This window comes from Salmo salar, chromosome ssa21, assembly GCF_905237065.1.
Source record: "Salmo salar chromosome ssa21, Ssal_v3.1, whole genome shotgun sequence".
Taxonomy (NCBI): domain Eukaryota; kingdom Metazoa; phylum Chordata; class Actinopteri; order Salmoniformes; family Salmonidae; genus Salmo; species Salmo salar.
Window position 1 is genome coordinate 30734714 of NC_059462.1, and position 12849 is coordinate 30747562.

Genomic DNA, 12849 nt, shown 5'->3' on the forward strand with positions numbered 1-12849 from the left:
CAGTCACTAGGATGCGCTTCTCTGGACAACCAAGAGAGGGCAGGAGGTTATTGATATAGGGTTTGGGGTGGGTGACTGCATTTGCAGTGTAACTTTTGATAGCCATATGACAAGTAAGTTCATTTTATTCTAGTGAAGTGTAGAATCATAAATACCTAAATCACATCAATATTTTATTTGACAGGCCTATGTTCTCCCCAGCATTCCAAATGAACTATTTCTCACAGGTGGGTTACTGTATAGGCCTACTGTATTGTCAAAATCGCCTAATTCAGCCACTGTAGTAGGCCAAAGGTCAGATGTAAAAGAATGAACGCAGAACCCACTTTTCCGGGTTAACATACACCCCCAGACTACATAGCCTGTAGTTGAAGCTTGAGCGATGAATAAAAAATAAAAAAAAGTTTACAGGGGCGTGGCGTGCATTGGTCCAGGGAGATGACTTTCTGAATTCACTCATGCATGGTCACACAATGTGACAGTCGCGATAACTGGGAGCTGCTCTTCGCGGAAACCCATTTCCAAGTTAAATCCACCTCGGAAAACTAACTTTCCTTGCGCAAGTTTGGCGGCGAATCCACGTGTGAAGAAGTTTGTGCATGAATATCTTGGCCTGGCTGCGTTTAAAAGAGTTTGGTAAGCTGGCAGAGGTGCCAGAATCAGGGGACAGGGGGAGAGGGGAGGTTACCAGCTTCCTTGGGAGGTCTATAGGCTATCCGACGCACTCAAATATGGCACCAATGGCAGACGGATATTGCTTTCGATATTTAAGTTGGGCTTCCCCAGTTTAAGGTATGATTGAAATTAGGTGTGAATATCTTTCCCGGCACTGTCGTCCTAGACCGTGATGCTGGTAACTTATAAGCACATTTTATTTAATGACAATGTCAATGTTGAGTGTGCCTATTTTAATTATTAGAAATTACAGTAGTAACCCTCTATTATAATCAGGTTTAAATAATAGGATAACAAAGGTATAGGGATGCTTAAAAAGAGCCAGTGGACACAAAGCCTATCCTGCACCCTTTGTAGGTTACTGCAGGCTATCTGAACATGATCAAATGAATCAATATTACTTATTTAATGTTAAACAAAACCTTCATAAAACTTCTGATATTCAATGTATTCGATTTGTATAAACTGATGAGACATTGTCTGGGCTGATATACGTGTTTAGACAAAACCAAAAAAACAACATGCAGCATTCCAACCTTATCAGATATGGTATTCTAATAATGTAGTCTTTATACTAGCCTAATAATAGCAGTGATAATGCAAATACAAATATATTAAACATATACATGTTAAAGCATTCTGCATTGTTTTATACAGTCATTTATGTTTCCCATAGGCATGATGACTTCAATAGTTAGATGCCCGTTTTTTCCCCCTTGATCAGCACTTCAAATTCTGATGAGACAAGCATTGATTTGGGGTGGGTCATCATCAGACCCATCGAACAGCAATTTTGGTATCGATTTATCTGAAGTTGAATCAATATGCGTAGGCCTATAATGTTAGCACTTCTTAATATATATTTCATATGTATTTGCTGTGAACTATATAGGCCTATATATATTATTACTATTATATATATATTTTTTACAATATTTGAATCAGGATACAAACTTTAGGGTGGGTTATTGATAAGGAGAGAGAAATAGGTGAAAGCATATTTCAAAAGCAAAATGTATTTGCATATAAATTATTTGTCAAAATGGCTGTCTTTCCAATCTAACTAACATCCTAATTCATGACGCCATACTAGTTATGAATCAGATTATGGTAATTGTCACTTCAATAAGAGTGACAAAATACTAGTAAACCAAAGAATACCCATCATTAAACAAAATAACAGACGTTTTATGTGCCAGTCTGCTTAAATCTAATGGAATAGGCTTCTTTTTAGTTTGGGTTTGATGTAAATACATTCATGGACGAATATGTTAACTGATTTATACTTTTTTTCGTTACAGGTGTCAAAAATATTCTGAACCCTAGTCGATGGATTTATTACCGTCAATAGAAAAACATTTTAGTAAGTTCCAACTATTTTATGTTCCTGCTTGTGTTTTGGTTTTGGTGTGAATAGTAGATTGATCTGCTTGTGTTTTGGTTTTGGTGTGAATAGTAGATTGATCTGCTTGTGTTTTGGTTTTGGTGTGAATAGTAGATTGATCTGCTTGTGTTTTGGTTTTGGTGTGAATAGTAGATTGATCTGCTTGTGTTTTGGTTTTGGTGTGAATAGTAGATTGATCTGCTTGTGTTTTGGTTTTGGTGTGAATAGTAGATTGATCTGCTTGTGTTTTGGTTTTGCTGTGAATAGTAGATTGATAGGCATCTACTGGCAAGTTCATGTGCACAACACTAACCAAACACTATATATCGATAACAAAAGGCAGTAGGCCTATTTGTCTTCATGCTCCTGTATTCAACAGTGTTTCGTGTGACTAGGGTATATTCAGAGGTCAGTTAAAAACCATTCTAAAAGCTTGTTTTTGACCATCATTATGGGAAAGTATCATCTGATTATTCTGTTTGGTTTAATTTATGCCGCATGACGGTATGTATTATTGCATAGTTAATAGTTTAGTCAATGCATGTTATTGTGCGTATGGTGTATTTGCATTTATTGGCTGCAATTTCTAATACAAATTACCATTCAATTGCCATTAAAAGAGCACCCATTTTTTAGACTCAAACATCAAATGGCCTCTGCATTGGTTATTTCTTCTCTCATCCTTTTTTAACAAGTGAGGTAGAGATGTATTAGATTTAGCTAATTAATAATTGTCATCGTGTTAAAAGAGGCCTATAGCTGCCTCCATCCTCAATGTAAAAGTAATTCAGTAGATCATAGGATATAATGGGCTATTAGATGTTGAAGATCATATGTTATGTCTTTGGACTTGACCCCTATGGCCCTATTGGATCTGTAACAGTGGGAGTTGTGTGTGTCAGGGCCCACACACCGCAGTACAACCTCTGCTCGCTGCTGTTTTTCAACATTATAATGTTGATCTCAGCACATACCATCTGGGCAGTGGAGCGAGCGGGTGAGAGAGGGAGAAAGAGAGAGAGAGAGAGTGTGTGAGTGTGTGTGTTTGACAGTAACTGAGAGAAAGAGTGGGAGAGAGAGAGAACAGGATAGTGAAAGAGTGTTAGCACAAATGTCAGGTTCAGAGTTCTAAGCTAAATAGTGAAATAGGGGGCTTCACAAAATTATATGACATTACAGAACATTTCTATACCGTTCACTTCCTTTGACCAATTGTTCGATTGAGACAATTGATTCAGCGGTTTACGTCAATGACTTCTTCAAGGCCATTTTATGGAATTCATTTTAATAAGCGCTTAATGTGTTGTGCCGATGTGAAGTGTGATTAACCCTTTGTATGTTTGTGGGCGATGAGACCTCTGCTTTCTCTCTCTAGGTGTGTAATGCTTCTCTGTCCATGTTTTATTTGACTGCTATTTATGCTTTATGTTACACAGCATCACTTTGACAGGTTTCCTGACAATCTTTTTTTCCCCCTCTCCTTGTCTCTTCTTCCCCTCCATCCTCTCTCCTCCCTCTGTTTGCTCCAGACTGTACTTTCTCCCTAGGCTAGAAATCTTGAAGCATGGGTGACTGGAGCTTTCTGGGGCGTCTGTTGGAGAATGCACAGGAACACTCAACAGTAATCGGCAAGGTCTGGCTGACTGTCCTCTTCATCTTCAGGATCCTGGTGCTGGGAGCGGCGGCCGAGGACGTGTGGGGCGACGAGCAGTCGGACTTCACATGCAACACACAGCAGCCTGGGTGTGAGAACGTCTGCTATGATGAGGCTTTCCCCATCTCGCACATCCGCTTCTGGGTGCTGCAGATCATCTTTGTGTCCACGCCCACCCTCATCTACCTGGGTCACGTACTGCACATCGTCCGCATGGAGGAGAAGCGGAAAGAGAAGGAGGAGGAGCTGCGAAAGGCCAACAGACTCCAGGAGGAGAATGAACTCCTTTACAACGGCAAAGGGGATGCAGGTGGAGGAAGAGGACGAGGAGGAGGAGGAGGAGGTGGTAAAAAGGAGAAGCCACCTATCAGGGATGAGCATGGCAAGATCCGCATTAGGGGTGCCCTGCTGCGCACCTATGTGTTCAACATCATATTCAAGACCCTGTTTGAAGTGGGGTTTATTTTAGGTCAGTATTTTCTCTATGGCTTCCAGCTGAGGCCGCTATACAAGTGTGCACGGTGGCCCTGCCCCAACACTGTGGACTGCTTCATATCTAGGCCCACTGAAAAGACGATTTTCATCATATTTATGCTTGTGGTGGCTTGCTTGTCTCTTTTGCTGAATTTGTTAGAGATCTATCACCTTGGGTGGAAGAAAGTTAAACAGGGAATGGTCACCCCTGATCATGCATTGCTGCCCCACTCTGATGTTGTGGGGCCTGAGTCCATGACTTCAGCCTCCAGAACTGCCCTTCCCAACCTCAGCTACCCACCGATGTACACAGACGTGACGGCTGGGAGTGGTGCGTTCCTGTCGCCCATGGCAGAAGCCTCCCGGGCAGAGTTCAAGATGGACCCCCTGCAGGAGGAGCCCTCATCCTCCTACTACATGAGCAGCAACAACAACCACAGGCTGACCACGCAGCAGAACTGGGCCAACCTGGCCACCGAGCAGCAGACTTGGGAGATGAAGGCCACCTCCTCCTCCTCCTCCTCACCCTCTGATAGTGAGCAGCAGCCTCATGAAGCTGCTCCCCCCACCACCACCACCAAACCTAGCTCCAGTGGGGACCATTTGAGTGGGGGGAATGGCAATCAGGAGGGAGGCCACGTCACCACCACAGTGGAAATGCACGAGCCCCCCGTTATGGTCACAGACCCTCGACGGTTCAGCAGGGCCAGCAAGAGCAGCAGCATCAGATCCAGACCCAACGACCTGGCAGTATAGTCAGTCCCCCTAAATACACCTCCAACCTCCCAAAGCCCCCAATGATTTTTCTATATAAAAAGTACAAAATAAAATAAAAATATTTTAGTTTTTTTAATGGAGGCAATGTGAGGCAGGGGGCTGGAACTGGACTTGTTGCCTAGTATATAGATCTATTAACAGCAGTTGATATCAGTGCAATTGGTGAGTTGTAGCATACGTGTTAGAATAAAAAATGCACACAGTCTGATTGTGCAATGTTGGTTAAAATGGTCTGACAAGCTGAAGGCTTCGATATACTGGACATCAGGGGACTTTATGGTTCTTATTCCAGTTTAAAATGGCCAAGTAACTTTTTTGTTTGATTTTGGTTTCAACGGCCTGGTATGTGTCAATGTGCTCTTGTCAACAGTGGTTATTGTTGTTGTGTTTATTTGATGAACATAAAAGCCTATTTATTCCAATTAGGAATGATACTGTACATTCATCAAGTCGTTGAGTTCGGTTGGCAAATTGCTGAGAACCAACTTCGAATAAAACTGTTATGTGGAACAAGTAAGAACAGGGTGTTCTGAAACCACTTGTGTGTTAATTATGTTTACTTTTATGCTGTTATACAGTTCCTTCAAATTGAGCCTTTCTTAAAACAAGTTATTTTGAATCATTTTTTGGGTGTATTAGAAAGTCGCTTGCAAGACAAACTAAATCCAAACGTATGCTCTCATTCTTTCTCCAAGATGAAGAATACTGTTCAATGTCAGCAATGACACCAATATGGGGACAACATTTGCTTGTTCATTATCGAACTTTTATATTGTACTTTGACACTTCCTGAATTTCACAGTCTAAATAACTTTTATTTTTATAATATTCAGGAAATAGCCTGGCTATTTTTTGTATTAAGTGTTTGAAGAGTAACAGTGGAATCTGTAAATGCAAACTACACTCACTGATTCACTAACTGGTCTGCAGATGCATTTATCTGTCTGAGTTTTACCCAGGATCCACTTACTGAACACATCATCTACACACAAACTATAACCGGATTATGGGTCAGAACTAGAAGTTGAATGTGTTCTTGTAGTCTACAGCTGTTTTAAGGTTCCATGGTTCCAGCCCCTGCTCCGACATTTGATTCTCGAATACAGAAATTAAGAAAATAAAGTATTTGCTTTTGCCTGAAATTAAAAAGCACACTGCCATATGCACAATGAAAAGTTGACATCTGATTTTAAAGAGGTTGAAAACCAAATATAAACCAAATGCTTCAACTTAAGACGGTAAATAAGATTTGGTTTTTTATATATTTATGATAACCATGTTTATTGCTGTCATCATAAACACAATATCACTTTTTAATCATTGCATCTTTATGTTGAGGGTAACTCACTCTCATACATCACATGTGATACTTTATTGGTTTTTCTTCAAAGTGCTATTTTTTAAAACATTATTGAATTATAATGAAATCTCATTTCTAAACTGTAGTCAGTTTATGACAACCAAAACAGCTATATGGTTCAAAACGGACACATGCAATGACGTTGTAAGTGTCATAACGCCAGGATGAAAAGTCCTTCCTCATTTCTTATTTTTGATAGAAGCTCAACTATTACTGACTACGTCACCTGTTGTAAGCAATGGGAAGCACATGCTTCCGCCTAGTGAGTGTAAATGTAATATTTCACCTCGTAGATTACCTGAACCATCTTGAATAACTGAAAAGCTATGCAAGTAATTGCACAACACAATCATTCACTTAAAATAGGCCTTTTCTTAAATTACTTGGTATATTACGATTGGTATAATACCACACTTATGTATTTCTTACATAGTTCTTATACTTTCAAATTACCATATGCTTATAGTTTATAGTTAGAGAAGGATCATAAATAAACACAATAACAAACATTCAATGCAAACTAGAAACCATAGTTAAAACCGTGGAGAGACTACCCGAGGAGAAAATGCAATCCTTTGCTTATAACAGTGTTACTCTTATTGGGACAACCGTTTTTCCCAATGTATGTAACCTTTTCATTTAAACTATTTAACTGTACCAAACCACAAAAAAATCTGTGTTATTTGCATTTGTCATTTTGGTTCTCAAAGTTTACATTTTAGTAAAAAGGTAAAAGATTTGCACATTTAGGCAAAACATGCTGTTCTAAGAGGTAGGAGAGAGAGTGGAAAAGACACCAGACTGCCGATGTTTATTTTATTTAGTTTATTTTTTATTTCACCTTTATTTAACCAGGTAGGCAAGTTGAGAACAAGTTCTCATTTACAACTGCGACCTGGCCAAGATAAAGCAAAGCAGTGTGACACAGACAACAACACAGACTTACACATGGAGTAAACAAACAAGCCAATAACACAATAAACAAGTCAATGACACAGTAGAAAAAAGAAAGTCTATATACAGTGTGTGCAAAAGGCATGAGGAGGTAGGCAATAAATAGGCCATATAATCTTTAAAGTAAAATGTCTTAACAGTTAAACACAACGGCTCTTTGCGTTAAAGACAGTATTTAAAAAAAAATACGGCAAATGTCATGGTCTGAAACGATTGCAGAAAGTTTGGGTTTTGAAATCTAGAAAAAAGTGGGCTGTGAGTATTTCCTGTGTGCTCACTCAGTGCTTTCACTATGTTCTCAACACATTCCTGTGACTCTCTGGTTAGCTTGTATTAAAACATCACACTAATGTTGAGACAGTGTTAGCTGGGTAGCTGGCCCTTTTCTTCTTCTACACACAGCAACTTGTGTATCGTTTTGAGTTGCCCGCAAGCCCCTCATCCAATAGGTTAATATACAGTAGCTTTCTTCAAACTCTTGATGTGTGTCATGCTGAGCGTGATTTCTCTGGCCAGTCAGGGAGTAGGAACCATCTACATTATGCTCAGAACAACAGCCTGTTTCAATGCTGTCTTAAGAGAAGTGCCTTATAAAAACAAGTTGATGTAAATGTTAATTTACCTCAAATGTTTACAAAACTGTTATTAAATAAACTTTTTGTACCATATTTCCGGTATATGTGGCAATCAATAAAATTGAGCCAGTATGTGGACCTACTGTACTTGAGTATACATTTTCAACACACACATTCTGTACCTTCATGGGTAGATCATATCTTGGGGAAGCTGGGCTGCATCTTGTACAAGAAGAGCTCACACTCATTGACCTTTAAATGTATCGCTCCCTCTCTTCACATTCCAAGGTTGGATGTGAGAATGGGATATTGCGCTGGAAAAGAGGAAAGAGTGACACCACTCCCCACAGTGCTGACTACCCTGTGAACACACATCCACACATATAATTAAATTGAGACCAGCGTGTCAGTATCACACGTTGGAGACAAACATCTATCACAAATCCATTAAACACCATCACACAGAGCCAGCAACTTTTACCAGCACCGATGGACCAACTCCCCAACATTAAACCTCTGGCACAGAGGTGGCATATAATAACTAGGATAAAAATAGAGACAATCAACAGTATTATAGTAAACTGCAACCCAAGAAAATTGAGGGCATTGGAGTTAGCCAGCTGGCTTATGAATATGAATTAAGACATCAAGGTGTCGATGATATCTACATTGGGCACTCACGAGTCAATGAGTGATTCATAACCTGCCTAAAACAACAAATGACCAGGCTTAGGGGAGTCTAGTGCAGAGCCTGGAGTCTTAAAGTACAGCCTGGATCAGGAGCACCTGAGCATGAGAATGAGGAAGTAATGGCTCTTCAGGCTGTTCCTGGAACTCATGGGAACCAGGGAAACAAAACCTACACATCTACAAATGAAATGGACACCTGTTCTGAACTTGTGGACATGTTTGAGAGTTGGGAAGAACAGTGGGTAGAAGATGAGAAATGTAGGGAGAATAACTATGGACAAAGAAATGTGAGTAGGTACAATAGAACAAGGAGGAGAGTGATTAGTATTGGGTGCATAGATCAGACAGGGCCAGCCAGACAGGCAGAGGGACAAGATAGAGAGATAACAGATAGGTGTGGGGGTACAGGGTCCTGTGGCTGAGGAGTGTTGGAAGATTGCTGGTGGGTTGGCAGGGAGCTGCCATGTGAAAGCTACTCGATATGCTGCCAGGGCACAGAGACACCAGCCCTGCCAGCCAGGCCCAAAACAGACAGCAGTTATTTATAGCCTTTAATCGCCTAACAAATTCACACTAGCCCCAGAGTCCGAATACTTCAGTCAGCCAGTCAGTCAGTCAATCAATCAATCAAGTCAGTACCCAGTTGTTAATTTCAGTGGTGCCCTGGATGTTTTTATGGGGCCTAGAATAGCCTTCCCACAGACATAATCTTCTAATACAAGGCCTCAAAATTCAGTGACAGGGTGTGCGTGGGTATGTGTGCGTGTGTGAGAGAATGAGGGGTTAAACAATGATGTTAATTAAACCTATAGTGAAGACACTGGAACATTGAACCAGTGTGGCCAAATACATTCCATGTTTTATTCTGTCAATTCAGCAAGTTAAATTACATTTGATTCATGAATCGTATCCACATAGAAAATAATGTGCCATTTTCTACTTAAGTGATAATGCCCGAGAATCCGGGTGTTGTTCGTCGAGGGCAGGCAAACCGTGCCAGTATATCCTCTAAACACCGGCTTTGAGGGCATTATCATTTTTATACAACAGGTTACCAACATATTCAAATAACGATTGACATGTTTTCATTAAAATCGTTATTTTGATTAAATTATTCATACTATTTCATCCTTCCACAAGATATAGTCCCGAAACAAATCTAGGGTTGCAACCAAACCCGGCTGGTCATTCGTTCTATTGGTTCAGTTGCCAGAGACGCGACCCAGTCATCCACTCTTTTTGTTCTGTATCAATGGATGTGACCCAGTTCTTCAGTCTTTTTGTTCTGTATCTATGGATGTGACCCAGTCCTTCAGTCTTTTTGTTCTGTATCAATGGACACAACCCAGTCCTTCAGTCTTTTGTTCTGTATCTATGGATGTGACCCAGTCCTTCAGTCTTTTTGTTCTGTATCAATGGACGCGACCCAGTCCTTCAGTCTTTTTGTTCTGTATCAATGGACGCGACCCAGTCCTTCAGTCTTTTTGTTCTGTATCTATGGATGTGACCCAGTCCTTCAGTCTTTTTGTTCTGTATCTATGGATGTGACCCAGTCGTTCGTTCTAAATGTTCCATTGCCATACTGGCTGGCAACGTTCTAACCCCTTGCTTGCTAGCTAGCCAACTACGGCTAACTTACAGTCACGTCAAACGGTGCAGATAAACAAATGCAGCTACTGTTGTTGTTCTAAGTTGTTTTCTAGTGACATTTATTTGGATACATCCGTAACAATGAGCTAACGAGGCACGATTTTTCGCCTGGCATAGAAAATGTGCTCTCTCGTTAATAAGACACAGTTGTTCAGAGGAGCTAGCCAACAACACAGCTAACACAATAACTTCAAACTGAAGCTGGAAAGACTGCAAACTAGCTGCACTTCATTTCGTTTGACCTTTTTTCAATTGACATTTCTTTGTTATATCCATAAAAATGATGCCAGCTGATTCATGATTTCGACTGGCTGAGAAACGCTGCATGTGTCTAGTCTCGACTCCCGAACCCTACACGTTCATAACTAAGGGACAGTTTTAGATCGAATATTGAAACAATGTTGCAAATGTCGGAGAGGCAGACAGTATGGTTTATACGAATCTCCGCTGTTGAAAACTAAATGTTAGTCTAAAAGAAATGTGAGATAATGTCTAGATGCTTTTTATAGTGGAGATCAAGTTTATAACTTCCCTGCCTGGGCTGATGAGACAGTGGATTGCGCAGTCAGATGGAGCAGAGTAAAAAGGCATTTTAACTACATAGATTTAGCCGGTGGTAATTTGTGGAAAAGACACCATCTGGAATGCGCTTTTAACCAATCAGCATTCAAGATTATATCCCACCCATTGTATAATCATGATTATAAACTGGGTGGTTCGAGACCTGAATGCTGATTGGCTGACAGAAGTGGTATATCAGACCATATACCACGGGTATGACAAAACATCTATTTTTAACGCTCTAATTACGTTGGTAACCAGTTTATAATAACAATAAGGCACCTCTGGAACTCCGCATTGCGCATAAGAACAGCCCTTAGTCATGGTATATTGGCCATATACCACACCTCCTTGGGCCTTATTGCTTAAATAGACTGATTTGAAAATGGCATAGACCCTAATCCTGGTATTGAGTACTTCATGTCCTGTAACTTTTCTACAGTGTGGCCAAACAGTGCATCCAATAGGGACAGGGGCGAAAATCTGATATCAACTTTGGAGGGGACAATTACATGAAATTTTCTCAAGAGCAATTCCTGAGGGGGACACCAAAAGTAGTGCTGTAACACATAGCCCACATTGTAATATGGTAAATGTATATTGAGGAACCAAAGAAATAAGGTGTTTGCCGTACTCCTAACTACCGGTACCCAAAACTACACAACTAATCACAACAGCAATACCATTGCCTTTAACAAATCTTAGTTCAGTCACCAGTTTAAGTTGAGGGTGGGGGTATCCATGGCATTTTCCAATTATGTTCCTATTTTACAAGTAAAAAAAATTGAGAACCTTTCATAATGTTGCCAAGCAAAGACTCAACAAACTTACCTGAGACTCCCTGTCTCTGCCAGTCTGTCCCTGCATATCTGTCCCCAACTCTGCTGTCTGTGTGCCATCTGTTGCCTGCTCTGCCTAATGACATCATTGTGAAACATTTCCATTATAATGTAATTTCTTTCTTATGAACATTTTATCAACTAGTCTTTGAGATATTAGGCTACTAGGGTTCTTACTATGCGTTTTGGTGTATTGAAAAATACTCTGATGTCCGTCTTTTATTTTTCTGCCATTTTTCTACCTGGCTGGCTGGCTGGCTACACACAGTGTGTAGGTTATTTACAGTAGGAGATGGGCTTCTATCATCTTCAATCATTCTATTTGGGCTTCGATCTAAAAGGTAGCTAGAAAATGTGAAACGGATTAAAATGACAAGAGTTGACAGCTGTATGAGTTCACCATTTACACAACATATGCTGCAACCTTTTGTAATTTTAATAGTTTGTTTCATATTGGCTGGCTTCCAACAATAGCTGAATTTGCAAAGCTAGCGAGCACCAATTCAGTTTCAGTGGTGTTTGCTATAATCTTTGCTACCCGGGTTAAATAAAGGTGAAATAAAATAAATAAATAGTTTACTTGCGACAATTTAGCTTTTGCAACGAGACCATTAAAAATACACTGCATCCGCCAACTCCTGGACAGTCTGTGGTGCAACGTGGCGTTGGTGGATGGAGCAAGACATGATGTCCCAGATGTGCTCAATTGGATTCAGGTCTGGGGAACGGGCGGGCCAGTCCATAGCATCAATGCCTTTCTCTTGCAGGAACTGCTGACACACTTCAGCCACATGAGGTCTAGCATTGTCTTGCATTAGGAGGAACCCAGGGCCAACCGCACCAGCATATGGTCTCACAAGGGGTCTGAGGATCTCATCTCGGTACCTAATGGCAGTCAGGCTACATCTGGCGAGCACGGAGGCTGTGCGGCCCCCCAAAGAAATGCCACCCCACACCATGACTGACCCACTGCCAAACCGGTCATGCTGGAGGATGTTGCAGGCAGCAGAACGTTCTCCACGGCGTCTCCAGACTCTGTCACGTCTGTCACGTGTTCAGTGTGAACCTGCTTTCATCTGTGAAGAGCACAGGGCGCCAGTGGCGAATTTGCCAATCTTGGTGTTCTCTGGCAAATGCCAAACGTCCTGCACGGTGTTGGGCTGTAAGCACAACCCCCACCTGTGGACGTCGGGCCCTCATACCACCCTCATGGAGTCTGTTTCTGACCGTTTGAGCAGACACATGCACATTTGTGG

At 41.0% G+C, this 12849-nt stretch overlaps 1 protein-coding gene across 3 annotated transcripts; it reads left to right on the forward strand.

Moving 5' to 3' along the window:
- Positions 1–46: 46 nt before the first annotated feature.
- Positions 47–7946, forward strand: LOC106582074 (gap junction alpha-3 protein). Of its 3 annotated transcripts, none has more exons than XM_014164798.2 (3): positions 47–792; positions 1977–2038; positions 3589–7946. In XM_014164798.2, the coding sequence occupies exon 3, from the start codon at positions 3624–3626 to the stop codon at positions 4941–4943; it is 1320 nt and encodes a 439-aa protein (XP_014020273.1). In that variant the 5' UTR covers positions 47–792; positions 1977–2038; positions 3589–3623; the 3' UTR covers positions 4944–7946. The 3 variants fall into 3 exon arrangements, with proteins under 3 accessions (XP_014020273.1, XP_014020274.1, XP_014020275.1); XM_014164799.2 differs by having other exon boundaries at positions 47–636; XM_014164800.2 differs by lacking the exons at positions 47–792; positions 1977–2038 and adding an exon at positions 2804–3434.
- The last annotated feature ends 4903 nt before the right edge of the window (positions 7947–12849 follow it).

Bases quoted from the DNA above. Each gene is read 5' to 3' on its own strand.
- LOC106582074 (XM_014164798.2), top strand. From the start codon at position 3,624: ATGGGTGACTGGAGCTTTCTGGGGCGTCTGTTGGAGAATGCACAGGAA.